At 43.3% G+C, this 27,894-nt stretch overlaps 2 protein-coding genes across 3 annotated transcripts; both read right to left on the bottom strand.

Annotated features, from left to right (window-relative positions):
• Window positions 1-821: 821 nt before the first annotated feature.
• LOC137783920 (arrestin domain-containing protein 3-like) lies at window positions 822-8,100 on the bottom strand. Its single transcript, XM_068574273.1, has 8 exons — window positions 7,579-8,100; window positions 4,945-5,026; window positions 4,447-4,594; window positions 3,507-3,609; window positions 3,131-3,387; window positions 2,791-2,944; window positions 2,552-2,697; window positions 822-1,998 (listed from the first exon to the last, which is right to left on the bottom strand). Exons 1-8 carry the CDS (start codon window positions 7,850-7,852, stop codon window positions 1,921-1,923), a joined length of 1,242 nt encoding a protein of 413 aa, XP_068430374.1. The 5' UTR covers window positions 7,853-8,100; the 3' UTR covers window positions 822-1,920.
• A 2,712-nt stretch (window positions 8,101-10,812) lies between these two features.
• mctp1b (multiple C2 domains, transmembrane 1b) lies at window positions 10,813-27,584 on the bottom strand. Of its 2 annotated transcripts, none has more exons than XM_068573907.1 (21): window positions 26,852-27,584; window positions 21,495-21,594; window positions 21,274-21,416; window positions 21,110-21,189; window positions 19,483-19,606; window positions 17,164-17,202; window positions 16,297-16,464; window positions 16,045-16,175; window positions 15,234-15,420; window positions 15,061-15,154; window positions 14,706-14,808; window positions 13,951-14,053; window positions 13,767-13,868; window positions 13,590-13,664; window positions 13,238-13,357; window positions 12,666-12,776; window positions 12,473-12,526; window positions 12,266-12,375; window positions 11,996-12,105; window positions 11,758-11,855; window positions 10,813-11,492 (listed from the first exon to the last, which is right to left on the bottom strand). In XM_068573907.1, exons 1-21 carry the CDS (start codon window positions 27,425-27,427, stop codon window positions 11,424-11,426), a joined length of 2,697 nt encoding a protein of 898 aa, XP_068430008.1. In that variant the 5' UTR covers window positions 27,428-27,584; the 3' UTR covers window positions 10,813-11,423. The 2 variants fall into 2 exon arrangements, with proteins under 2 accessions (XP_068430008.1, XP_068430009.1); XM_068573908.1 differs by having other exon boundaries at window positions 16,297-16,461.
• Between the last annotated feature and the right edge of the window lie 310 nt (window positions 27,585-27,894).

Below are 27,894 nucleotides of genomic sequence, written 5' to 3'. Positions count from 1 at the left end.
CACACACACACACACACACACACACACACACACTAGTCTCGTGCACGTGTTCCTGTTCACACTGCTTCCTCAGGCTCTCGTGTCAGGAGGAGAAACCACAGCTTTCTCTCAGTTGGCGGTGAAAAAAAGACAACGAACAAAACAAAAGTTTTATCTTTCCGGGCAACATGAGGACGTCTGTGTGTGTGTGTGTGTGTGTGTGTGTGTGTGTGTGTGTGTGTGTGTGTGTGTGTGTGTGTGTGTCTCCCTCCCTCCCTGAGCCGTCTCTCTGCTTCCAGTTCTAACTGGTTCTTGTGTATCAGCTGCAGCCGGTTCAGTCGAAGCCAAAACATTGACGTTTTTTTTCTTCTTCTTGGTTCTCGGCATGTGACGCCGTCGTTAAAGAGTCAAAGAAGAAAAAGAAGAAGAAGAAGAAAAAGAAGAAGAAAAAGAAGAAGAAAAAGAAAAAGAAGAAGAAGAAGAAGAAGAAGAAGAAGAAGAAGAAGAAGAAGAAGAAGAAGAAGAAGAACTTCACAGCTGTGAAGTGTCATCAGTCACAAGTCTGATCTGCTGCAGACTTACGCACAACATGTACTTTGAAGGACGAAGTACTTATACAACTAAACACAAATACAAGTACACAATCCTGATCGTACTTCCCACACACATTGTTAAATGATGACATCACAATGCTCGAGAGATGGCGATGTCTCTTATTGATTAGACCAGGAGACAAACCTCTAGTCCAAGGGGCGACTTCTCTGGTTGTATAGAAGTCTATTCAGGAGAAGAATATTCATGCACAAAAAGACTGCTAGTCTCAATATTTTATAAAATAAACCTTTTATTTTATCAAAAATTGATCATGACAGCAATAGGATCATGATAATAATATATAATGCACAGAAATGGAATAAACAGCAACAGAGTATATAAACCTTAGTGCAAAAAAAGAAAATAAATCACAAATACAAAAATATATTGCACTTTGAAGTTTTAGGTGGAAGATGTTTGAACAACATTCTCAATTTGATATACTCATCTGTAAACATTTTTATCTTTTTATGGTTTGTCATTCTTTTTGTGAGCACAAAGCTTCTTAACGTCCATGTTTAAAAAATAAAAAATAAAAATAAATCTACAGCAAGAGAAGCTTTTAGTTCAGAGCAGAAACTGACAGGCGACTTGTGGTACTTTATGTTGGTTGGTCGGAGTTGTGCTTTTTCTCTAGACCCTGGTCATTTAAACACACACTCATATACACACACACACACACACACACACACACACACACACACACACACACACACACACACACACTCTCATATACACACACATACACACACACATTCTGAGTCTCACTTTAAGTGCTCGAGGTGGTCGTTTTTATGCAAATACAAATCCGTCTGGTTCGTTGACAGAAAGACGTTTTCCACCTGACGTCTGCTTTACGACGTCTGCGTCACGACGTTTGCACCATGAAGTCTACTTTACGACGTCTGCGTTACGGCGTCTGCATCATGACGTCTGCGTCACGACGTAAATGTTTACAACTTTGTGTGGACAGAACCTTGTGGACATTCAGGCCCGCCGCAACCTGCAGAATACAAAACCACCGATAGGAAACACAGTAATTACGGTTTGTGCAAAATTCACTGTGGAGGCGTCCTCTGACCGCCATCTTTGATTTGTGCCTCAGAGTCGTGCACGGCGTCAAGGAACTAGTGGTGGTGTTGGTTTTTTTTGCCAGGTCTGGCGCACAGGATCCAGAGGACGGAGCATGGCTCCAGACCCCTGATCCATATGTCAGCGGTCACCGAATACTCTCCCAGCTGAGCCAGGGAGGGTCCGCCGCCGTGTTTACGCTGACATACAATCTGGTGAGAAGCTTGCTGGGGCCGAGGGGGAGGGCCGGTGTCTGGTGAGGGCACGGAGGGCTCCTCAGCGGGACGGACACGTGTCGGGCCTCCTGACGTCCGCCGCCGGGCACACCTCCACGGGGTCGGGGTACGGGTCCACCTGGAGCAGCACATAAAAACACATGCTGAAACCTGCTGGAACAAGCCTTTGAAAGTGAGGCAGATGTCTCGGAGACAGATGTTCAGATTGATGCTCTTACATCTGTGTGTGAAGCTGCAGTTGGTTAGATTAGCTTAGCTTAGCTCAAAGACTGGAAACGGGGGGAAAAGGCTAGCTGGGGCTCCGTGCAAAGTCCTCTCCATAAAAAGCTCCCTGAGAACAGGCATAAACTCGATCTCACGAAATGACTCGGAAAACAAACAGTTCAGATGAAACGGACCAAACCGGTTTCAGGGAGGAGGAGCTCGTTGCTTCTTTCTGCTGTAAGTGGAAGGATTTACTAAGAAGTAGCGCGGAAAAAACATACCTGCTATCATCTTTACTGGATACTTTGAATAATTTATACAACATGTTACTGGATACTTTGTAAATATTATACAACATGTGCAGCATCTTAACTGCATACGTTGTATTTTCCGTGTACTCTGTACGGCGGGTGACAGCTGTCCCGCTCTGTTGACGGAGTACTTTATGAGTGTGGTATTAAGTGTACCTCTGAGTAGAGTGGGGGGGGCAGATATCTGAACTCCGTGATGTAGGTCAGCAGGTCCTCTCCCTCCCCGGCGGTCCCGTCGCAGCCCAGCAGACACTCCCTCCTGCGAGCCTCCGATATGGCCAGGTCGGTGTAGCTGGGCGGCGCTGTAACCGAAAACACACAAGCGTTAGAGAGCCCGCAAGCCGCTGGGGACCCGCCCAGCCCCGTGTCTCTCGTGCCCTCCCGTCCCGTCGTACCCTCGGGCCTCTCGGGCAGAGCCAGCCAGCTCAGCGCGCTGCAGCCGCTGCTGATGCTGGAGGAGCGCGTGGCGCAGGCGTGCAGCGGGATGGTCCCGATCACCAACGGCAGCGACAGAGACAGGTTCAAGCCGCCGGGCACGTCCACGTACACCTGCAGGGAGATCAGAGCTGAGGAGACCGAGGACTTCATGCACGACACAGACTGCAGGAACACCTCGTTCCATCACATCCCCCAGGATGTTTGATTAAAAGAATAAACATATATAAAGATGCCTGTATGTATGCCTGCTCATAGTGGCTCTGACTCTACTCATTGTGGATCAGACCCTGGACTCACCACGAGGGCGTACTCCACTCGGATGATGGGGCAGTCCAGGATGGAGGGCGACACCGGGGGGATCTTCAGCAGCTTGCCCTCCCAGCTCTGGCTCTTGCCCTGCGGCAGAGGGTCTCCTCTCAGGTTGGACACCAGCTGCTGGATCTGCTTGCCCTTGCCTTTAGCGTAGAAGGTCTGGTTTTGGTACAGGGCGGCCTTGGGCACCACGACCCGGGACGAGCAGTTCTCCACCTCGGCAAATATTTGGATCGACTCGCCTTGGAGAGAAGGGAGAAGAAATCAGTCTGTCGGACTGAGAGAGAAGTGAAATAAGTGAAATTTTGAGAGTGGAAAAAAAGAGTAAGAGCTGGAGGAGGGAAGAGGAGCGGTGGCTTACCTGGCGTGTAGCCCTTTCGCTCGATCTTGGCGCTGAGGGAGATCGGGCCAGAAGCACAGAACCAGCAGCATAGCGTCTTCTCCTTTGAACCGGCCTGAGGGGCCTGAAGCACAGCGTCGCCGGCGTGTTAGAGCTCCCGCGACATCACAGGTACCACATTTTGAGAAATGAGCTCTTTGGCTTCGTAGCCGAGAGTCAGACGAGAAGATCGATACCAAACTCGTATCTGTTCGATCAACATGGAGCGACAGCTGGTTAGCTTAGCTTAGCATGAAAACCGGAAAAGTTAGCTTAGCTCTATTCCAAATAAACAGAATTTGTCGATAAACATTTCTAAAATTCACCAATTAACGTGCACTCACGCAAAGAAGTAACGGCACTATCTAGAACCATTGGGGTTCTTCAGCTTGTTCTCATGAGAGAATCCTTTTGGTTCCTTCAATAACCTTTTCTCAAGAGTTACACTGAGAATCATCTGTGAAAGGTTTAACCCACAACTCCTTTTGAAAGTTTTTACAGAGAACTCTTCTGTGGTGTAATGGTTCCACCCAGAACTCTCTCTGGAGGTTCCATCTTTAACCTTTCTACCTCCTAAGGAGGCTAACAAAAGCACACCCAGGAGGTTCCCCCCAAACCCTTTAATATTTAAAGGGTTTCATCTAGAACCCATCCAGGATGTAGTACAGGGAACCCATTAAAGAGTAAAGGGTTTTATCTAGAACCAACCATGGATGTTCTTTTTAAAACCTTTATACAATCAAAGAGTTTCATCTAAAATTAAACTTTAGTTCTTTTACAGAACACACACATGAAAAACATGAAAACAAATATATCAAGAATATTCCAATTATATGACAATGTTGCTCCCAGGCTTCATGCTAAGCTAACGTTCCCAGGAGCAGGAGGTTCTCCTGTGGAACCGCAGAGGAAGGTCTTGTACCAGCAGCAGCGGCGTGTTGATGTCGATGTGCTCGAACACGATGAACTCCTTCTTCACCTTCAGCGGCAGCAGCCAGGGCCGCAGCAGCTCGGCCTTCACCCAATAACGCACGCTGCCGTGCTTCCCCTCGAACGACGTGGCCAGCGCCCTGCGGGGGACAGCGTCAGTGTACAAGTACCTCCACCACGCAGTACTAGTACCTGCAGTGCAAGTACCTGCAGTGCAAGTACCTCACCACACAGTACTAGTACCTGCAATGCAAGTACCTTTTTAAAATGTCATGACTTTTCCAAGTTTTCCATTAAAAGAAGAAGAAGATTTAAAAAATAAAGTCTAATTTAACTGTAACTTTATTAATAATCCTGAGTGTTGATCCTGTCGTCTTCAACACATTCATCATAAGTTCTGATAGTTTAATCGGTCTGAAGTGGAGCAGAAGTATAAAGTACCACAACGCTGTACTTATACCTGAGTACAAGTACCTCAGTCTGTACTCACATCTGCGGCAGGTTGAAGCTGAAGGCGAACTCATGGACTCCGGCGTGCAGGACGGAGACGCTGTCCTCTGGACCGCCGTCGTCTGCAGAGAACACGGCCATGTTTATTCACTCATGGAGAGAACACACAGTACGCAGGAATGTACCACCAGGAAGTACTAGTACTCACAACCTTCACAATACCACACAGATAAACGCTGACATTCAATAACTTTAATTCAGAATCATGTTCCTAAATGAATCTTTATTTTCTGTTTTGAGTTTTTGTTCAAGACAAAAAATTTCAACTGTGATCGAACTAAAAGTCTGTTTGTATTGAAAGAATGTAATGTTATAAATGTAATGTTATAAATGTGATGTTATAAATGTAATGTTATAAATGTAATGTTATAAATGTGATGTTATAAATGTAATGTTATAAATGTGATGTTATAAATGTGATGTTATAAATGTAATGTTATAAATGTAATGTTATAAATGTAATGTTATAAATATAATGTTATAAATGTAATGTTATGAATGTAATGATATGAATGTAATGTTATGAATGTAATGTTATGAATGTAATGATATGAATGTAATGTTATGAATGTGTGTCAGAGGACAGAACACAGAGTCTGTGTTCTTTCAGTGAAGAACACGACGTCAGCTTCCTCATTTCTCTTGTTATTGTTTGTATTTCACATTTGTGTTTAAACATCCGGATTCAACCTGATGAACGCAGCTTCCTGTGTGTGTGTGTGCGTGTGTGTGTGTTTGTGTGAGTGTGTTTGTGTGATTGCCGTCATCAACATCTTGCACGCATGTGTGTGTGTTCCACGTCAATTTGATAGCACACACACACACACATATACTGTATATATCTACACACACACACACACACACACACACACACACACACACACACACACACATACACTCAGAGCAGGAGCAGGCTGGTATGAACCGGTCTCAGCCGACTCTTTCAGCTGGAGCTCCACAGCTCGCTCCTCATTGGAGGAGAGAGAGACGCGCACCAGAAGCCGGGTTCTGATTGGCTCGGCCCCGACAAGCCCCCACCCACATAAGTACAGCCATGTGGAACAGTGCATGAGAGGAGGAGGAGAAGGAGGAGGAGAAGGAGGAGGGTAACAGGTAGAAGCCCTTCAGAGGCTTCAGGGGATAAATGACGATAGGAGAGAAAATGTTTTACATTCACAGCTTTTTATTCTTTTGATTTACAGCATTACACAGAAGATGTACATCAACACAACTTTCTATTGGTTCACATGGTCTTCCTCTGATGGGCCCATAATGATGGGATGGATGATGAGACTTCAACAACAAGCTGAGCTCTCAGGATGGACTCCAGCTCGTTGTTGTCTTCACTTCAAGAACGTTATTATAATAAATAAATACATACATGCTGGCGTTATGAAACTGGTTTAGTTTCTCTCTGAGGATCAACTCCATCAGCTGAGGAAGATCATGTGACGCGGACGAAAGCTCAGGAATGTTCATAGTTTTCCCGGGAGTCAGATTTCATCTGACGTCATGGCCTCGCTCCTTGACCTTTGACCCCGACACGCAAACACTGACAGGAAGTAAAGGACCTTCTTCTTCCTCTCTGAAGCTTTCAAATATTCCCACATTTATAACCAAACAAAACGGAGCCGACAGGCTGGCCCACGTGTACTGGTTTACACTGGGAACACTGGGAGGAGGAGGAAGAGCAGGAAATGGAGGAGGTGGAGGAGTCTCATTTACATGAAACTGTCTTGTTTGCGTGGTGTTTTGTTTTACAAGTAAAAGCAAACAGAGACAACAGGTGGAGCTCTAGCAGCAGCTGATGTGGTTCTTTACCACAGAGAGAGAGAGAGAGAGAGTCAGCTCGTCTCCTCCCTCCTCGTCTCCTCCTCCTCCCTCCCTCTCAGTTTCTAAACAGGTTTGAACCGCTTCTAACAAAGGGAGTTGGCTGCTGGAGCTTCAGGATTACATCAGTAAAACATGTTCATGTCTCTATCAGTTTGCAGAAACAAAAAAACATATTAAAAAAACTTCCATTTTCGATTTTTTTTGGGGGAATGTTTCTCAACTTTTCTTTCTTTTTCTTCTTCTTCCTTCCTGCATCAAAACTCCTTGAACACAACACACAGGCTCTCACTCTTAGAATAAACACACAGATCACGAGCATCGGCGCGTGCACGTGGAGCCGGTTGAGTCCAGAATTCACGCGCTCGCGCTGCAGAAGCATCAGCTGTTGCATCAGCACCAAACTGTCGCTTTGTCTCCGCGTTCTGCTCAATAAAGTTTTACCGCTTCTGCCACATTTCTTCACTTTCATCAATTTATCAGGAAGTCACGAGAGAAAGTTACGCTCAGTAACCAGCAACCAGTCCTTTAAATAGTTCTAATAAACGTTCTTTTAAATGTTCCTTACAGACCTTTCAATGTTCTTATAAACGTTCTAAATGTTCTTAAAACACGGTTGTGGTCTTCTAAACGTTCTAAAGGTTCTAATACACGTTCCAATGTTTCTCTAAATGTTCCTTATAGATGTTATTGTCTTCTTATAAACGTTCTTTAAACGTTCTAAAGATTCTAATACCTGCTACTCTGTTCCTCTGAAGGTTCCAAAGGTTCTAAAGGTTCCTACCTCGCTCGTCTCCCAGCAGCGGGTCCCGGTGGTGCAGGTACTCCAGCTCCTCGGTGTAGTTCTGCGTGTACGCGGTGTTGGCCCCGGCGTTGCGGGACTCGGTCCAGCGCACCTTGGCGACCCCCCTCGCGGTCATGTCCAGGCTCCTCACGCGCACGTCCCCGGTCACCTCCACCACCACGCGCCCGGACACCGGGTCTCCGCCGGAGAACGCCGGCAGGTTGTTCTGGTTCAGGCTGTCGAAGAAGATGGCCAGGGCCCGCACTTTGCCCATTGCGGCGCGGCGACTGATAACACAAACAACGCGACTAATAACGCTAATAGAGAGTCTGTGGAGATGCTGTGCTGTGCAGAGCCGCGTGGCGCGGACACACACACACACACACACTCACTCACACACACACACACACACGCTCGCACGCGCCTATCTCCGGGCGCCCCGCGCAGAGCCGGGTCCTCCGCGGCGGGGATGATGTCGGGTCATCCGGGTCCAGACGCGCAGCTGACGGCGCCGCTGCAGCTCCTCCCCGCTGTCTGCGCCTCTGCTGCCGGCCGCTGCGGCCGCGCGCTTTAAAGCCTCTGCGCGCACTCGTAACCTTACTGAGCATGTGCGCAACACACGCACACACACTCGCGCGCGCGAGCTGCAGTACAGCCTGTTGAACAAATACTCGCAGTTTTTATCAACAGAAACAATATTTGAATCTAATTTGGCTCAAACGGTGGAAAGTAACTTAAGTTTAAGGTACTTTAGTTTTTATACTGCACTGATACTGCACTCTCAGATAGAAGTACTACTCTAAAGTATAGTAGAGTATTAAGTATACAATACAGCAAATACTAAACTATACAATGACACAAAGTGTAAAAGTACATTTACTCAAAGAATGTACTTGAATACAATATTGATACTTTAAATGACCTAAAATTTTACTGATTATATTTTCAATCCATGTGTTGTTATTGAATAAAGATGTTCATTTTTTTCTTCTTCTTTTAACTCTGTTGATGACCTGATAGTCACGTTGAGACAAATTGTTTGTGTATTCACTAAACCTAACCGGAGAGGAAAAACAAAACTAAATCAGTTTAGTTGTTCAGGAAAATAATTTAACTTAATAGAAAATGTAACCATAGTTCATTTATAATACACTATTCAAAATATACAACAACTGTTATAACATTTTAGCAAATACATGTAGTATTTGTACAACCCTAACTTGATTAATGCAACGTGTTTTGTCCTGAAATGTAAAGGACGCGCTGCAGGAACATGAAGGATCCTCTTGTGTTGTTCTCCTTCAGCAACAAAACCCAAAAATATTCAGTTTACAATCAAACACGAGAAAGAAAAGAGTCGGATCCTGATGTCTGAGAAGCTTTACCAGAAAGTTCAGCTCTAAAGGCAGCCTGCTGACCTCTGACCTCATGTGTACCTTTGTCCTGTAGCACAAAATAATATTGTAATATTTATAATATGAGCTGATCTGTGCATAATCAAAGCACATGAGTCCCTCTGCTGGTCGGAGCTGAGAATCTATATAAAAAAAATAATATTTTGTTTTTAGTGTTGTAAAGGAAGAAGTACTCCGTGATACAGTTGAAGTAATGTGGAGTATCTCACATGTACTTTAAGTGTTTGAGTAAATGTACTTTACTTTGTGTCATTGTTTTGCATGTGAAGCCGTATGAAACCAGACACTCAATATGAAAAAGGTGAAAAAATACATAAATAAAAATTTTAAAAAAGACAATGAAAAACAAATAAATCAGGAGACAATAATCATGTTAATATAATGCATACAATTACATTATTTAAAAAAATATTAAATATTTAAACATTTAAAAACTAAGAATTAACTGCCTTAACTGAATTAAATCGGATAAATCCCGCGTGACATCCGGTTTCTTTGACGTCATTAATGACCCTTGGAGCTCAAAAGGAGAAGCCGCCACTGAACTCGCCTGACAATCTTCACGGTTTTAGGTTTGCTACAGAGTCACGTGACTTCGATGACGTTAGTCTGAACGTCCACAGGTTTCCCGCCAACGGGAGCCGCTCATAGACACATCGGCGCACCTCAAACGGACCCACGTCGACTAAAAGTGAACAAAAACACGTAAAGTATTTGTGGGGAACCGCTGACTCGTGGCAGCGTTGAACTTCCTGCTTACCGCCCACAAAGCATTGTGGGAACTGTAGTTCCGAAAACTCCAAGCGCATACATAACCGCCCATATATATATGTATGTATGTATGTATGTATGTATGTATGTATGTGTGTGTTTTACTGTACTTTTGTACAGTTTCTGCGACACAAAGTCTAGTTAACTTCACTTTAACATAAAAAGATAAAAACAAAGAGCCACATGAATCTGTGTAGAAATATATTTTCCCAGACAAACACGACACAGTAGACACATTGACCCAGACACTCAGCAGCACATACCCATAATGCAACAGGAAACACGACCAGAGGACTCCTGGAACAGTCAAAAACGTCCTGGTGTTGAATCCATAAATGCACTTTGCATATAGTTTATGTTCAGTCATGCAAACACACAGAAGACGGTTTACACACACGTGCATATGAAATACTCAGGAGATCATAAACATGATGATAACTGAGCAATAATGAAAAACTGTTTGAAAAAATAACTAAAATGTTGGAATATTGATAAATATGCAAAAAGAAAATTAAAGGTCAAATAAAATGAAACAAAACCTCAATGCTCTGTTTTCACAGAATGTTTTTATAGTTTTAAGTATGATTTGAAAAATGCAGAAACACAGAATTATTATAATTAGTTTGTCATCATAAACTGAATTAATTATAATAATAATACTGAACACAGAGGAACGGAAGTTTCAGATGTTTTTGTTTCTATGATTTTTAAAAGTATAAATATTAGTTGTAATGAGTAAACATGCTTCTTAACAGTGATGGAGGAAGTATTCATATCTGTGAAATACTACAATATACTCAAGTACTTGTGTGAAAGTAAAAGTACGCAACTTATTTTAAAAAAAAGGTATGAAAAGTATAAAACTGCCCCCGAGACTGTTTAATATATTATTATTATGATTATGAATATTGCTTCATGCATTCGTGTTGATGCAGGATTTCACTGTTTTACTTTAAAATAAAATATAAAAATTGATATTCAGAGAAAATAAATCTGATAATCTGAGATAAAAGTTTTTTAATTTGTTGAAGGAAGAACTTTTGCAGGTTGGATGAAGTTTTATGAAAGTTTTTTGACTTTTTCACGACTTCAATCTTGAAAATTCAGAATATTCTGAGAAAAAAATATTTTTTGTTAAAAAAAGAACAAATATTAACGACTTAAACGACGTAAGAATAAATAAATAAAGATTCTCTGAATATTAATTTTTCCTCCGTATTTGTTTATTTATTCTCTCACTCGGCGCCACGTCACTGAAACACTTTAATATTATTTGTTGGTAAGAATAAAAAAGAAAAGTTTGTGAGTTCAACATGCGATTCATATTCATAACATGCAACTCCTCAGTGACGACACACACACACACACACACACACACACACACACACACACACACACACACACACACTGGAGGAAATGAAGAAGCTCCATGCAGCAGCACATCATCACTATTATTAATATTATTATTAGTTCATGTTCTGTATGTTTGTACAAGAAATAAAAAAACATTAACAGCATTTCTTTACAAGATTTAGAAAATAAATGTTTCCACAGTAATAAAACTTAAATAAAAACAACAACCATAAAAACATAAAAACAACTTCTATAATCAAAATATACAATAAATATATAAATATTGTAGTTTACAGTTTGCAGCGTTCAGCTGGGGATCGTCTTCCTGCGCTTGTTGGGACTCTGACCGACATCCTTCAGCTCTCTGTACTGCATCTACACACACACACGCACGCACGCACGCACACACACACACACACACACACAGCGTCAGAACAAACTCAGAAAAAGTTAAACTGAAGAGCTGCTTCATTATTCAAGGATTAGTCAGAAAAAAAGTGTTTTACACACACACACACACACACACACACACACACACACAAACACACACACACACACAAACACACACACACACAAACACACACACACACACACACACACACACACACACACACACACACACACACGCCCTCTCTCTCACCACTTGGACGTCAGACGGGACTCTGGACAGGAAGTCCAGCAGCTCGTTGTTGTCGATCAGGTACGGATCCCGAAGCTTCTTGGTGAACTTGTTCACACCTGCAGGAGAAGGGGAGGAGGGAGCGAGAGAAAGAGAGAGAGAGAGAGCGAGAGAGAGAGGCTCTGAGGACTTGTGCACACATGAGGTACATTGTGTGTGTTGTAAGTACATCCTGTGTGTTGTACACAGCAGGACTCACCCCACGCCAGCACCAGGAACCGGAGAGGAACGAGGTAGAGGAGAACGGTGGCCGAGCACAAGGCGGCCATCGCCAACCAGCTCAGGAAAGGCACGGTCCAGTTAACGGTGCTGAGGAGAAGATGAAGATGAAGAAGAAGAAGGAGGAGGAGGAGGAGGAGGAGGAGGAGGAGGAGGAGGAGGAGGAGGAGGAGGAGGAGGAGGAGGAGAAGAAGGCACTTCCTGTGACATCCTGGTCTCCACCACAGCGCTCTGGTTGTCGTATACTCACTTCTTCATCCTCTCTCCGTGCGACGCCACATCGTCCAGCGCGCTCTGCACGCTGACGAACACGTCCTGGATGGCGTACAGCTTGTCCAGGAAGCCCTTTGGCTCCGCCTCCTGCAGGAGGAGGTCAGCGTCTCAGTGCATTGAGGACAACTTAACACAACTTAACACAACGTAACACAACGCAACACAATGCATCATTGTTCTCTACCTTGTCTTCCTTGTCCTCCTCTTCGTCCTCCCACTCGAACGTGGCCTCCATGGACTGCAGCGGGAAAGAAACGCTCGTTAGTAAAGACTTTAAAGTTGTATTTAACTTTGTGTTGACAATGTTAAAGTTTTCTTTAACTTTGTGTTAACAATGTTAAAATTAACAATGTTAAAGTTCTCTTTGTGCTTCGTACCGTTACGGCCGCGTCTCTCTCGGAGGAGAAGACGTAGTTCCAGACCAGCAGCAGCAGCAGAGCCATCGGCAGCATGTAGAGCTCGAAGTTCCACACGACCACGATGAACAGCTGGGGAGGAGAGCCAATACCTGAGGTACTGGAAGTAGCTGCAGTACTTTCAGTACCTGAAGTACATGCAGTCTCTACTGCAGTACAAGTACTCGTCTGCCTGAATTCAAGGGACCAAGTTACTGTGAGGAACTTTGATCTGGTCCTCAACCGGTTTAGAGATGACCTCCATGATTCAGCAGACCGCTAGAGAGAAGATGGTCTGGTTCTAGAGAGTTCTTCTTTAAGATCCTCATCAGAGCCACTTAGTCAGACTGTGAAAGGAGAGGTTTTCTGAAAGGAACCCTGGTGCTCAGAGATACTACCTCTTTAGACCACAGGGGGCGCCAAACACACCATCATGGTAAAGTTCCTCGTAGCAACTTTAAATACAAAAGTATTAGCTTGAACATATACTTAGTTTTAGAAAATGCTTATGATGCTGTAGTGTGTGTGTGTGTGTGTGTGTGTGTGTGTTATACCACAAAGGAGATGATGCTTCTCTGGGCAGACTCCCACTCGAAGCAGCTGTTGATGTACGTCCCGTAGCTGATCAGGACCATGATGCACCTCTTCACGCGGTTAAAGTTCTGCTGCAGCAACTGAGGGACGGGAAGTTTTTATTGTTAATATATTATATTTATAAATTACATTACTTTTTTAGGAATAATCATTCGATTAAAACATTTTTTTAAGTTTAGGGTTAAATATTTTAAATGTTTATAAATGTTTAATTTATCAGATTAATTGATAATGAAAATAATATTTGAATGGGTTTAGAGATATATAATAATATAAGATATAATAATATATGAATAATGCACATAAACAAACCTGCTTGGAAACTTTGGGTTCTTCCTCGATGTATTTCTGCTCTGCAGGAACGACAGACCTTAGAGCAGCTTTTACCTGAAGAGAGAGCAGGTCATGTGACCCAGGACAGGCGTTACAGCTGCCCCCTGAAGGGTCATGTGACCGCTGAGGTACTTGTACCCCTTCAGCAGTACTCACAGAGTTGTACACCACATCCATCTCCAGGTAAATGGCCCCTTTGGTTCGCCCCGTCAGCTCTTTGTTCTTCAACATGTAACTCTTCTGCTCACCGTTTCGGATCTGACACAAATAAAAAAAAGCGATAACAGTTTGTATTTGTACACCTCATACAGCGTTGTACTCTGTGTATTATTACACTCACAGATAATAAGGGGATGGCCACTTTTCCCAGGAAGTCGGCGCTCCGGTCGCGGTCCTCATCGAACACCGTGACCTCCAACACGGAGTGCATGTCCTTCACGTTGCTGAAGAAAGAGAGCAGTGTATAAAGTACTTCTACATAGTCATGGTATTACAACAGTAGAGGGAGACAAGTAATGTACTGCTGGTGAGGTATTTAAGACTCCAAAAAGAGTCTGTATCAGTTTAAATGAACTCTATATTTAGAATGTTTTACCTCTTTACCTTTCTGCTGGAAGCTGAAGCTGTTATCTGTGATCTCTTCAGGGACACAAGACTTCTTTCATAAAAACACTGATTTAACCTCTCAGAGCTCAGGAGCTGCTGCTCTCCTGCTGCCTGTATCTGGTAGTTAGTTTGTGTTATTGTGAATCTGAATTAACCTTTTAAAACCCAAGACAGTCAATAACCCAAAAATAACCACCAGATGAAGACAGCAGGAAACCAGCAGCTCCTGAGTTCTGTGAGGTTAAATCACTGGTTTTATGAATGGAGTCTGGTGGCGATAAAAGCTGCAGTTTTATGTAAAAATATTCATCTGCACAGAAACTAATAACAAGTAACAAGTACAATATGTATTGGTAGTAGTATAAAGTATCATACAAGTTATGATATGAAGTATGTATGTGGATCATATTGGATTAAATATAATTTGCATGTATTTACAGTACAATGAATGTGACTAAATACACGTAGTATCTGTGTATTGTGACTCACAAGGTGAAGACCTTGTTCCACTCTGGGTTCAGGTTCTTGTACACCGTGTGAGTCTGCAGCCGGTCATTGTTCAGCTCCAGCACACAGAACGGGTCACTCTTACCTGGAAACACCAGAGTATAAAGTACTGTGGACGAGGATAAAGTACTGTACAGGATGTATAAAGTACTGTGAAGGAGGATAAAGTAATGTACAGGAGTATAAAGAGGAGTACAAAATACTTTAGAGGAGTATAAAGCATAGTTGGGGGAACAAAGACGACTAAAGAATATAAAGTACTGTATAGGAATATAAATTACTGTAGAGGAGTATTAAAAGCAGTACACAGTACAGCCCAGGATGGATGTTGTGTTACCCGTGACGTCGGCCACCATAAGTCCTTCGGCTCTCATCACCTTCACCTGGACGATGCCGACGTCCTTGAGGTTGGAGAACGACCTCCAGGCGCTCTGGAGGAAAGCAAACAGGAAGTCAGAGGTCTGTCCGTCCCGTGGACACCTGACCGTTAGCCTGACGCGCGGCGCTCACGTAGCGTCCCAGTATCTCGCGGCGCTCCAGCGGGTCGTCCAACGGCGTGACGGACAGGTCGGCGATAGAGACGTGAGCCGAGGCCGTGAGCGTGACCAGCAGCACCACGGAGCCCCGGGACTCCTCCAGGGCCAGGTCCAGGTGGTGGGTCCGCTCCTTGCAGAGGGTGGAGAGGTCCAACTGGCAGCTGCACGACAAGCACAGTACATTCTGACCAATGGATTCCCAGGACTTTTCCATGACCTTTAACCCAATGTTTCTGTGACACCTTTAGGTGGTTTAGTTGGTTTAGTTAGCATTGAATGGTTCTTGAAGTATTTTTAGGATGTTCTAGGAGTACTTTGGGAAGGTTAGCGGTAAATGAAAAGGTTCTATGGATCCTTCAGGATGTTCGAGGAGTTCTTGATGAGGTTCTACATCCTTTGGGAGGTTCCATCTAGGGATCATTGAAAAGGTTCATGGGGTCTTTTACGGTGGTTAAGAGCTTATTGATGAGGTTCTATCTAGAGATCTAGCTTCTATGAGTCCTTAAGGAAGTCTATTGATACTTGAGGAAATTCTATGTCCTTTGTGAGTTTTTTTGGGAGGTTCTATCGAGGGATCATTGAAAAGGTTCTAGACATCTTTTAATGTGTTCTATGAGTCTTCAGGGAGGTTAAGAGCTCATTGATGAGGTTCTATCTAGTGATCTAGGTTCTATGAGTCCTTGAGGAGGTTTAGTGATAATTCAAGATCTTACTAACAAACTGAATGTTGTGGTTTTTCATCACAAAACAAACAAAAACAGACAAAAAGGGAAATGGCAGCTGACCGTCCGATGAAGTCGTCTTTCCGGCCGGTGTCTTTGTCCCACACGGAGATCTCCAGCACGCCTCCGGTCTCTTCGTACATGTGGAGGTCGAACTGCTGCCTCCACTGCGGACTCAGGGTCTTTGGCACCGTCTGCACATGAACACACACAGATGCATCATGGGAAACACGCTCCTCATTTGAGGAAACAACATTTCCAGACATGAGAGTCCCTCCCGAGACTGACCAGACGTCAGCGTTAGCATTAGCGTACCTTGCTCCGGTACTTCTGCGGTCCGAGTCTGAACTTGACGTACGGGTCGCTCAGGCCGTTGGAGTCCATGGGAATCAGGTTCCGGCCTTCGATCAGCGCGATGCTGACGATGCCGCGCCAGAGCTGCGACTTCCGATGAAGCTCCGAGAGACGCAGTGACTGCTGCTGCTGGTCCACACACACACAAATAGACACACACACACACACACACACACACACACACACACACACACACACACACACACACACACACACACACATTAGCCTGATAGCAAGATGCTAGCCAGATTACATTAAGTTAGTCTGTCAGCAAGATATTAGAAAGATGTTAGCCAAATAACATTACGTTAGCCTGATAGCAAGATGTTAGCCTGATAGCTTGATGTTAGCCTGATAACATCAAGTTAGGCTGATGTTAGCCTAATGGCATGATGTAAGCCTGATAGCATGAAGTTAGCCTGATAACGTCACATGAAATGAGAGCAGCGACAACACACAACAACATTAAACAACGACTATGTTTACATGCAAACTCATATTTCCATATTATTCCGGTTATGTCGACAGCATATTCCCAAATATTCTAAATGACATGTTCCTCTTACGACATGTGGGGAAGAAGGAATAATGTCCTTTTGGAGGGGGGGGGGGGGATAAGGACAAAAAACAGAATATGTAGTGCATGTAAACTTAGTACTTTATGCGCTGAATACACAACATGTTTGACGTCTATCTGAAGTCGTCATGAAAAAGCAAATGAGCAAACTAAACATTTGGGGATTGACAGAAAGATCACGGAGAGCTGTGACGATGATGATGATGATGATGATGATGATGATGATGATGATGATGATGATGGGGCTTTACCTTGGTGGATCGTTTCCAGGACCTCCTGAGCAGCATTGTCTGAATATACATTAAAATACATTATTTCAACTGATTCGTTATCGGGTGATTTTAACAGGAGGGCTGCACAAAACCTCGTCTAAGCCACTAGGGGGCGCTAGAGAACAGGTTCATCTCTAACTACGAGCAGATGAAACAGGAGATGAAGGGGATGCGTACTGCAGCTTTAAGCTCCATGAATAAAGCATCAGAAGTGGATTCTAACATTGAACACTGTGCTGAATATTCATTATTATGGCCTCATTATCTTCATGACTCATGATCTTTCTGAGCTTTGTTTTTTTCTGTTCTTGTTTTTGTGTTGATTTCCCACATCTTCATTCCTCTTCTTCCTCTTCATCCTTTTCCGCTGCAGCAGACTGACACTCGGCCTGATGATTCATTTATATGCTGAATAAAACATAAGCATGGAGGCTGTTTGACATCTCTGATCTCCTGAGGAACTGAACTGAAACTCGTATGGAAGCAAAGAAATGTAACGATATGTTTAAATTTAAATACTCGTGAAATTAGATTACCGAGGTATTTTAGTTTGAAAATCTGACTGAATTTAGGTGAATTTTAGAAGCTTATTTTAATACTTAATTCACCACAATCTGATTCAATGCGTTATTGACCAGCCTTTTTTAAATCTTAAAATAAGATGTATTTTACGTTTCTTTTGATGTATTTTCGTCTGTGAAAACTCTGATCACCTGATCAATATGAGGCCAATAAGTGGCCAATATGAGTGCAGTATGAGGCCAATATTCTCTCTTTTTGCTCCATGTTTGGTCTCCACCGCCTGCTGAGTGAACTATCCGTCTCTTTAGCGGCTAAACGTTTTACTGATTCACAGTCGCTTTAAACTAAGTTGTTACTTTTTGTCTTTTTGTCCACATTGAAGTCAGTATAATGATCCAAACAGAGAATAAATATTCTCCATTTGATGCTTATTTATGTTTCATTAAGAGCCGCAGAGGGAAGAGGAAGCCAAACAAAACCTTGAAACTAAAAACAAGAAAACAAACAACAACAAATTACAAATACTATCACTGAAGTTATAATGACGGCTTCTGAGAGCAAAATGTGGATAAGAAAAATAATAATAATTTAAGTTTCCTCAAAAACTGAATGCTAACATTGTGATTCCGTGCAAAATAATCACACTTAATTGTTGTAAATTTACCACTTTAATCTCTTAAAAATATTGTTTTTATTTGTTTTTTGGAAACCCACAGCGGCCCAAACACGCCGTCGCACTACTGCACAGATACATTAGGTGGCGTTGGGAGGAAAGGGTTCAAATCAGGCTGGAGGAGCCTAATCACCGCTAAACTCACTGTGTTCACATGCGACCTCCACCGACACGCCGACGCCATGACGCGCAGCTGCAGGAGACAAACGCAGCTCAAACTCTCGTCATCAGCGAATTACAACTCAAAAGTTATAATAAAAGATGATGAACGAGACGCTGCAAGCAGATTAACGGATCCGCACATCGAGTCCCGAACCTCTGAAGACGAACCTCCTCCCTCACTGGTTTCACACCAGTTGGGACCAGAGAAACCCAACTTTCATATTTGATTTGTTTGAATTCTTTTAAGATCGAATATTTAACGAGGAGAAAAGCAAAGATCAAGTCAAAATGATTTAAAAAGTGAGAATTTGCAGCAGATTTTCACTTTTTTTTAAGCAAAAGAGAAGAATAAACAGCTGATGATCTATTTCATTCTGTTTATGTCTCAACAGGTAAAACAAAAAAGAAGGTTTATAGGATAATCTTCCAAACAGCTACTTCCTGTTAAAAAGGTTGTATTGTTGCAATACTCATGTTGGCCCCTAGAGGGTGAAGTGCACTACAACTGTTTTAAATAAGACTAAAAATAAATGAACTAACTAACGAACAACATGCATACCTTTAGTTTAGAGTGCATGAAGAAGTTAAAACTCACCTGGACGACAACACGACGCTATTAGTTCTATTGAGAACACAAAGCGGCGGCGCACTTCCACCTCTAGTGGCCACCATGAGTGTTACAACAACTAAAAACTTTAAATTATCCTTTAAAACCTCTTTTTTTCTCTCCAGTTGATGATAAATAATAAATACAGTTAAAATCAGATTTAGAAAATAAATCTCAAGATTGTATTTTTTTGGTACTTTCCTCTCAGAGCTTCCGTGCTTCAGGATTAATGAAACAAAAGACACATTCATTATCATTAGTTTCCTTGAATGTAATGTTTGTTTTAGCCGAACATTACAAAGACACTTTAGTAGAAGATCAGCAGCAGACGTACCGTGGAGTCCCGCCGCTCCTCCAGAGGACTATCTTTAGGCGTCAGGGTGACAGACAGGTCCAGAGAGCCCAGGTCCTGGTCCGGATAGTGAGGGTCCTTCAGCTCCAGAGTGACCGGTATCGTCCTGCAACACACGGGGAGGACGGCTGTGAAGGCTGCAGTACCACCTGACTGCCTGTAGGGGGCGATCCTGCCCGCAGAGCAATGATCGACTCTCTGATGACTAGTGGTCAGGAGAGAGAATGCAGCTTTAACACATGAAGCATAGACTTCTATACAACCAGAGGAGTCGTCCCCTGGTGGTCAGGAGAGAGAATGCAGCTTTAACACATGAAGCATAGACTTCTATACAACCAGAGGAGTCGTACCCTGGTGGCCAGGAGAGAGAATGCAATTTTTAACACATGAAGTATAGACTTCTATACAACCAGAGGAGTCGCCCCCTGGTGGAGGTTTATAAAACAAAACAGAACTGAGAGTTCATGAAACGATCAACAGGAGTTGTTTTTGTGTAATGAAAGAACATGATCGATGTCCAGATGACAGAGACTGATGAAGAGGAGGCTCTGTGGTCTAGGCTTTGGTGATTAGTGTGATTTTTACTGACAGCTGGTCGAGCCGAAGGCTTTGACTAGAAAATGCAACACTTTTCACACTTTTCACCTCTTTTCGAGGACCAGCTGATAAGAAAATACTTCTGACTCATGACAACAAGACAACTCGATCTGCTGAGGAGGAGCATGTGAAGAAGGCTCGACCACGACACAGGATCTAATACTCATTGTTTAAAGACAGGATTTATTGGTTTGTGTCAGTCAGTTTTATTTAAATAGCTCAAATATAATAAAATACAGGTTCAATAAATACAAATACATTTATTTTTATTGAAAGCTTCTGTTTTGTACGTCTGTCGGCATATTTTATGACGTCGTCCCCAAAAGTGTATGCTTCATGTGTTAAAGCTGCATCCTCTCTCCTGACCACCAGGGAGCGATTCCTCTGGTTGTATAGAAGTATATGCTTCATGTGTTAAAGCTGCCCGAAACGAATAAGAAAACCCTCGAAAGAATTAATCTAATTCTTGAAGTGATGAATGAAGTGATTCATCTAAATGAATGATTTTTTTTGTTAAATTAACTTTCTTGAATAATTGTAACTCCGCCTCCCTGTGTGTCGACTAAACTGTTTTTTAAAAATGCTAAACTCCAAAAAATAAAGATTTAAAGAATATTTGGTTTGATAAAAACATTGTGAAGTTGTTAATCCAATCATTTTTCAATAAATGTTGACTTTACAATTCTCTGAAACTATAATAGTTGTAAAGAATATTAATAATAATAGTGTGGCCTGACACTGTACTGACTTTAAACACAAGAATTGCAACACCAATGTAAAAAATTAAGCTTCAAAACTATTCTGTACATCTCCACACATTACACTCAGTAATTTGATCTATTCTTAGAAAAATAAATATTGATTATTGTATGAAAAAGATCGATCTGACTCATTCGTGCCGTATTTAGTTTCCGTGTCCTGTTGTGAATCGTGGATCAGCCTCAAATGAACCGAGAAGAGTTTAGTTTGGTTTGGAAAGAGACACAAAGAGGAAAAAGGATAAATATTGAACCTCTGCTGCTCCAGAGACTCCAGGTAAAGGTACGCTGAACCCATGAAGTCATCCTGGAGGCCGAAGTCATAGTCAAACACCTGCAAGGGAGCAGCAGACACATCTGGTGTTCATTCATAATTAATATGGAAAATGTGTGTGTGTGTGTGTGTGCGCGTCTCTACCTTCACATACAGAGGGTCACTCAGACAGTCCATTATCAGAGTGGTTCTCTCCTCCCACACCGGGTTAAGGTTCTTGTGGATGGTTTTGCTTCTGAACACTTCTTTTCCAGCCAGCTTGAACTTCACATACGGGTCGCTGCTGCCTGAAAGAAGACCGTTAAAGGTTCTCACAGATGAAACACACAAAAAAAAAGAGAAAAAGAGGTCGTTGGAGACTCTACCTCCTCTGTCTCTGACGGCCAGGTTGCGTCCTCTCTTCAGCTCGATCTCCAGCTTGTACATCCCCGAGCTGGACCCCGAGGAGCCCGGGGCCGCCATGCCCTGTCAGGAGGAACCAATAAATCAACAGCGCGTCCGTCAAGGAAACCGCACAACTGTCAGCGAACGAGCCTCGAAAACCAACTCGCCAACGTCTCTGAGAGGAATGAAAAAAAAGCCCTGAACTGAAGCGCTCACTTCCTCGCTTGCGTACGCACACCCCGAACAACTCTGACTGGAGTGTCTCTCGCGGCTCTCTAACTCGTCCCAGGGGCGACCGCGAACAGGAAATTACACGAGAGTAGCTTCCTCCCATCCGATCTGAGTGTTGTTCAGCCGCTGCGATTTTTTTTTCCATTCTTGTACAACTCTTACTTTCACTGATGCAAACGTGCAGAACGGACATCCTGTGGAGCTGCATGGTGCAATGCTGTTGCAGCTTATTCCTATGATGCAACAGGGTTCAAGGACTCTTTGCACGGCATTTAGAAAAGAGGAGGTTTCGTGAGCTGCAGACATGTGTCTGCATCTGAGCACTTCTTAGGAGCATAAGCACTAAAAGTGACTCCCCACTTCTTCACAGAGACCTTGATCAATCGTGGTCCATCGCTATCAATCGTGGTCCATTGTGATCAATCGTGGTCCATCGTGGACCGTCATAATTCATCGAGGTCCGTCGTGATCCAACGTGGTCAATCGTGGTCTAGTTTTTGAAGTAATACTTGTGCTTTATCTATTCTGTTTATTATTTTGTAGAATCTCGGTGTCGACACAAGGAGATAAAAACAAAAGGTCTGGATTTCTTGATCATATTCAACTCCTGTAATTATTAAACCTTCAGATTACAGTTCATAAAATGAGATTCCACATGTGTCAACGCTCCTCTGATACGCCCATATATGAGCAACAGATCAATATGAAACATTAATATCACCATACATCACCCTCAAAGTAAGAGGACGGCTCAGCATCCTGCCAACACACGGATCCACTTACACAGATCAATACTTCTGTAATGTGATGATATGAACACTTAAACCGCTGAGGTCTGCCTGACAACCACAGTCCCGATGTCCAGAGAATACTTCATACGCCTTAAATACTCTGAAGATATCCAGGAAGTCATGGATGGGGGTTTTATAAAAGATTTCAATGGAAGACACTTTAGTTATTCCCTCAGTAAATGTTGTAAGTGAGTTTATGTTTCAATCTCTAGTTTCTTCTTCAATTCAGCAACAGACTCCTCTGGTTGTATAGAAGTCTCTCTCTCTCTCTCTCTCTCTCTCTCTCTCTCTCTCTCTCTCTCTCTCTCTCTCTCTCTCTCTCTCTCTCTCTCTCTCTCTCTCTCTCTCTCTCTCTCTCTCTCTCTCTCTCTCTCTCTCTCTCTCTCTCTCTCTCTCTCTCTCTCTCTATATATATATATATAAATATGATGTATAGATATGGTTGCTCCAGTAGAATAGAGCCAGTGGTGTGTTCAGTCAGCAGAAGCCCTCGTCCTCTCGTGCTATGACAATAACAAAGTCTACGTTTATGACAGCCACTAATCCAGCTTCTCTATTTTGGTTTTATGGCCCACAACAAGCCGGCAGCTGCTTTCAAAGCTCTGCAGCATCCAGCAGGCTGAGTCAGAGACCAGCAGGCTGAGTCAGAGACCAGCAGGCTGAGCCAGAGACCAGCAGGCTGAGTCAGAGACCAGCAGGCTGAGCCAGAGACCAGCAGGCTGAGCCAGAGACCAGCAGGCTGAGCCAGAGACCAGCAGGCTGAGCCAGAGACCAGCAGGCTGAGTCAGAGACCAGCAGGAGAACAGAGACCAGTGTTTAGCAGCTAAAGAGACAGAGATCTGGCTCAGAAGGAGGAGACTAAACACAGAGCAAAAAGAGAGAGTGTTTTTTGTGTTGGTTCTTCATCTCTTTACGTTTGTGTCTCTTTGGAGTGGTTTTGTGTCTCTTTGCAGTTGCTTTGTGTCTCTTTGTAGTTACTTTGTGTCTCTTTGTAGTTACTTTGTGTCTCTGTTTAGTTACTTTGTGTCTCTTTGTCGTGTTTTTGTCTCTTTGTAATGGTTTTGTGTCTCTTTGTAGTTACTGTGTTTCTTCTTTGTGTCTCATTTTAGTTACTTTTGTGTTTCTTTGTAGTGATTTTGTGTGTTTTTGTAGTTGTTTTTCTGTTTGTGTCTATCGGCTGACATGACATTTCTGTTTTAGAACAGATTGAATGAACCAGATATACATAAATTAATGAGATAATAGTAAAAAAAAAAAGAGCAACTTGAGAACTCTATGGCAACAATAAAATAAAATGTTATTGAAAGCTATGATAAAAGTAATAATAGTAAAACAAAGAGAAATTAATTGAAAATTTCAAAAATTAAAACTTTAAATTCAATTAAATAAGTGATTGAAATTGTTACAACTTGAATACAATAAAGTACAATAAAAAGTATACAAAAACTATTGATTACTGCAATAGCAATAAAGATGAATTACATTTGTATAACTTAAATCAAATGAAAATAAGTGTAAATAAAATAATGAAAGGTCTATAAACTGAATCGAGCGTGAAGGCATAAACACTGGAGAGATTAATGTCCTGCAGCAGGAAGCAGCTCACACACAATCCCATCAACGGCAGCTATTCCAGGAGCGTGCACGTGTGCTCACGCACGTCCGCAAACATGATCACTTGTTGCCTTTGCCCATGAGCAAGACACTCACAATATAATCTGTACTAATACTTCATAGTGAGGCCTAATAATACCTTCTTTTTAGCATGTGATTGATGTTTGGAAGTTGAAATACTTTAGTTTAAGTGTTTTCATAGTATGGTACTTTATACTTCTAGATCTCAGAAGGAAATATTTTACTTTTTCACAGCTGTAGGTATTAGTTACTTAACAGATGCGGATTTTACATACAAAAATATATGATTTAAGTCTCAGGTGTCTGGTCTCCTGCTGCCTCCTTCTGTTGGTTAGTTTGTGTTATTGTGACTTTAGTGAATCTAAACTAACCTTTTAAAACACGGAAGACTCACAATACCACAAACACAACAACTAAAGGAGGCAGCAGGAGAGCAGCACCTCCTGAGCTCTGTGAGGTTAAATCACTGGTTTTATGAATGGAGTCTGGTGTGTTTGAAGAGAGCGTATTTAACCGTGCTGCTTCTCCAAACTCTAAAGTGTAAAACTCGGCTGTCGGAGGAGAAGTCAATAGAACTCACTTCAGCAGCTGAACTTTCCTTTGAAGGTCGAGTGATTTGTGAGAGACGACAAAACAACAGAATCGAAGCAGCAGAGACATCGTGGCTCTTTTTCTCCAACGTAGGTCAAAACACTTGATCCCACATTTCCCACAATGCACCATCGATTGGACCCTTCCTCCCTGGTAGACCTCCATGTTTGCATTATTTAATCCGACTTTTAGCACCAATTTTACTGAGTAATCACGTGATATGACGTCAGCGTTCTTTATTGTAGTGCAGCAGCTAACATCTAGTTTCATTATTGATTAATATACCCATCAATTATTTAATTAATCATAGTGAAAAATGCCCTCAAATGTCTGTTTTTTTTTTATTTATTTTTTTTAAAACCTACAGTTCAATAACTCAAAATATATTTAATTTAATATCACGTATGACAAAGAAAAGGAGCTCATGTTTGGCAATTTTACTTGAAAAATGTAGTTTCTTTGGCTCAATCTCTGCAGCTCTACTTCATAAATTCATACATTTATGTATTTATCTACTGATGTATTTCCTCGATGACCAGGAGCTTGATCTTTGTGTGCAATGTGTAAAAGTCAAAGTGAGAGACCGAGTGAAGATGAACGAGGGAGGACGGAGAGGAAGTCAATACCAGCAGCGAGAGAGGTGAACGTACATCTTCTACACGTCGGCCATGACACGCTGGCGGAGCCTCTAGGGCCCATTAACATCCATATTGGTGCCAGTACGGGCCGCGAGGATCAATACTGGTGCCAGTGCAGGAGAGCAATACCGCAGATGAAGCTTCCAGCATTCTTTTAGAGAAACTCAGCGTCTGAAACCACTTTTCACTTTACTGGAGCATTTTCCATTTTATGATTCTACTTTACATCTCCAAGGGAAATATGGCGTCATGTGACCGCTGCAGATACTTTTTAGATTAATGCTTAACCCTAAAAACCGTAAAAAAAATAATTTTAAAAACATCCAATGAGCTTATAAAACGCAACATATTGAAGATTTAACCAGTAAAGAGACATTTCACCTCCAGACTCCTACCGTGGTTTCATTTAAATAACAGTTGGTTTACCGATAGTACCTGAATGCAGCTTTAACACATGAAGCATAGACTTCTATACAACCAGAGGAGTCGCCCTGTGGATGTCAGGAGAGACAATGCAGCTTCAACACATGAAGCATAGACTTCTATACAACCAGATGAGTCGAAATTTGGCCGCAACCAAAGACCAAAGAATTGTTTGCCAATTCTTCAAAGTGGAGAACAGAACGTGCTCACAGTTCATCGTCCTCGTGTTCATTACTTCGCGCTGGCGTCTCATCAATACAGCTCTTTAAAGCCATCAGGCTCTTCTCAACCACCTCGATGCCTCTGCTCCCCGACACCCTTCACAGGGCGCCGGTGTGCAGACCTAAAGCTCACGGAGGGCCAGCAGATGTATCTGTGGTCTCTGACCCTTAGAATAACCACAGTAACGTGGTGTTTGTGCTGCAGACATCCATCTTCATCTCACGATCTCCCTGGACATAAAGGACCGTTTCCTCCGGCCTGCACAGGGTCGATACTCTCTCTTCCTGCTGGAGGAGCTTTTCATTTACACCTCCTCAGCAGCCGGAATGTGCTTCTGAAGGAAAGCGGAGACGTCGGGTTTATTTTTAAACCTTTTTCATTGCTTCTCCTGGAGACGTTTTCTAGCGGAGCATCGGGCCTACGGTCCTCTGACTGTCAATGATAACATAAATGAGGCTTCACAGTGCTGGCGTCCTGCCGGCTCAGGGTGCAACGGACCATAAAGCTCATGGATAATACAAAAAAGTAACTTTTAGAGCTTGTTTTGTTTGTTTTTGCATAAAAACACCAAATTTAAATGATTAGGAAATAAAAGATTGACACAGAAAAAAAGACAGTTTGTTGTATTTTCAGCGTTTCTACTGGTTTAAAACTTTTATCAGTTGGCTTTAATGTCTCTTAGTGTGTCTCTATGTGCGTGTCTTTATGTGTATGTGTGTGTGTGTGTGTTTCTGGCTATAGACACAAGCTGAATACCCAACATCACTCCTAAAGGCCAGACCTCCACCTCATGGGGGCGGGACTCACCGGCTGCTCCTCCCGGCTCTCCATCTGTGTGTCCGCCTCTGAGGAAGCTGCTGCCGCGTCGCCGCTTCCACCGCTTCCTCCACCGCTTCCTCCACCGCTTCCTCCGCCGCTTCCTCCACCGCTTCCTCCGCCGCTGCTGCTGCCGCCCCCGCCGCCCGGTGTCTCGGCCAGCCTCTCCAGGCACGCCGAGCCGAGAGAGGAGCTCTTGTGGTGGGACTGCACGAGGTGAGCCACCGTGGACTTCTTCGGGCTGTGCTTGTCCCGGCCGCCGGCCGCCGCTTTGCCGCAGAGCTGAGCCGCCGCCCCCGGGGAGGAGAAGAGCAGGTCGGGCTGCGAGGAGGAGATCACCCGGTCCAGCACGGCGGGTTCCTTCCGCCGCATCTTCTTGAACATCCAGCCGCCCCGGTCCTTCCTCTCCTCCGGGTCTGTGGAGCCCAGCTTCGGGCTGAGCAGCGGCTTGGCTCGGGCCTGGAACTGCTTCCACATCGCGGACGCGCCGCTCTCGCTCTCGTGCGCCTCGCTCGGCTCCATTCCCGCTGCGGACGCGCTCAACGCGCTCAACGCGCGCTGGTGCATCACGCCGACATATAAATTAAAAAAAATAATAAACTAATGGAAAAGACACAGAGTTCTGGCTCTACTCGTGGTCCTCCTCCTCCGGGTCCCGGAGCCAGCAGGTCCCGCCTTCACCTGCTGGGTGTGGGGTCGCAGCCCACTCCTCCTCTCTGGTCGCGATATGTCAGCGTTGTGTTTACGTCTCGCTGTGCTGCCCCCTGGTGGCCCCAAAATAGTAATAATGAATGCAACTTTAAATGACCTCACGTCCCACGTGAACACTGACCTACGTCACTAAAAGTGTTTTATCTTTCTTCATTTGTTTTATCTCATTTTGATTATGATTATGTATGTATTTATTTTTGACTGTTAGGACCCGGATCCTGTTAAACGAGAGGTTTTCTAAAGGGACCCTGAGAAAAGTACCACTTTAGTCCACAGGAGGCCCCAAAACCTTAAAGTTCCTCATAACTTTAATCAGAAAAGTC

Source organism: Clinocottus analis, unplaced genomic scaffold (genome assembly GCF_023055335.1).
Source record: "Clinocottus analis isolate CAN_PGR_092001 unplaced genomic scaffold, fCliAna1.0.p SCAF_13, whole genome shotgun sequence".
Taxonomy (NCBI): Eukaryota; Metazoa; Chordata; class Actinopteri; order Perciformes; family Cottidae; genus Clinocottus; species Clinocottus analis.
This window is presented reverse-complemented; position numbering and strand designations above follow the sequence as displayed.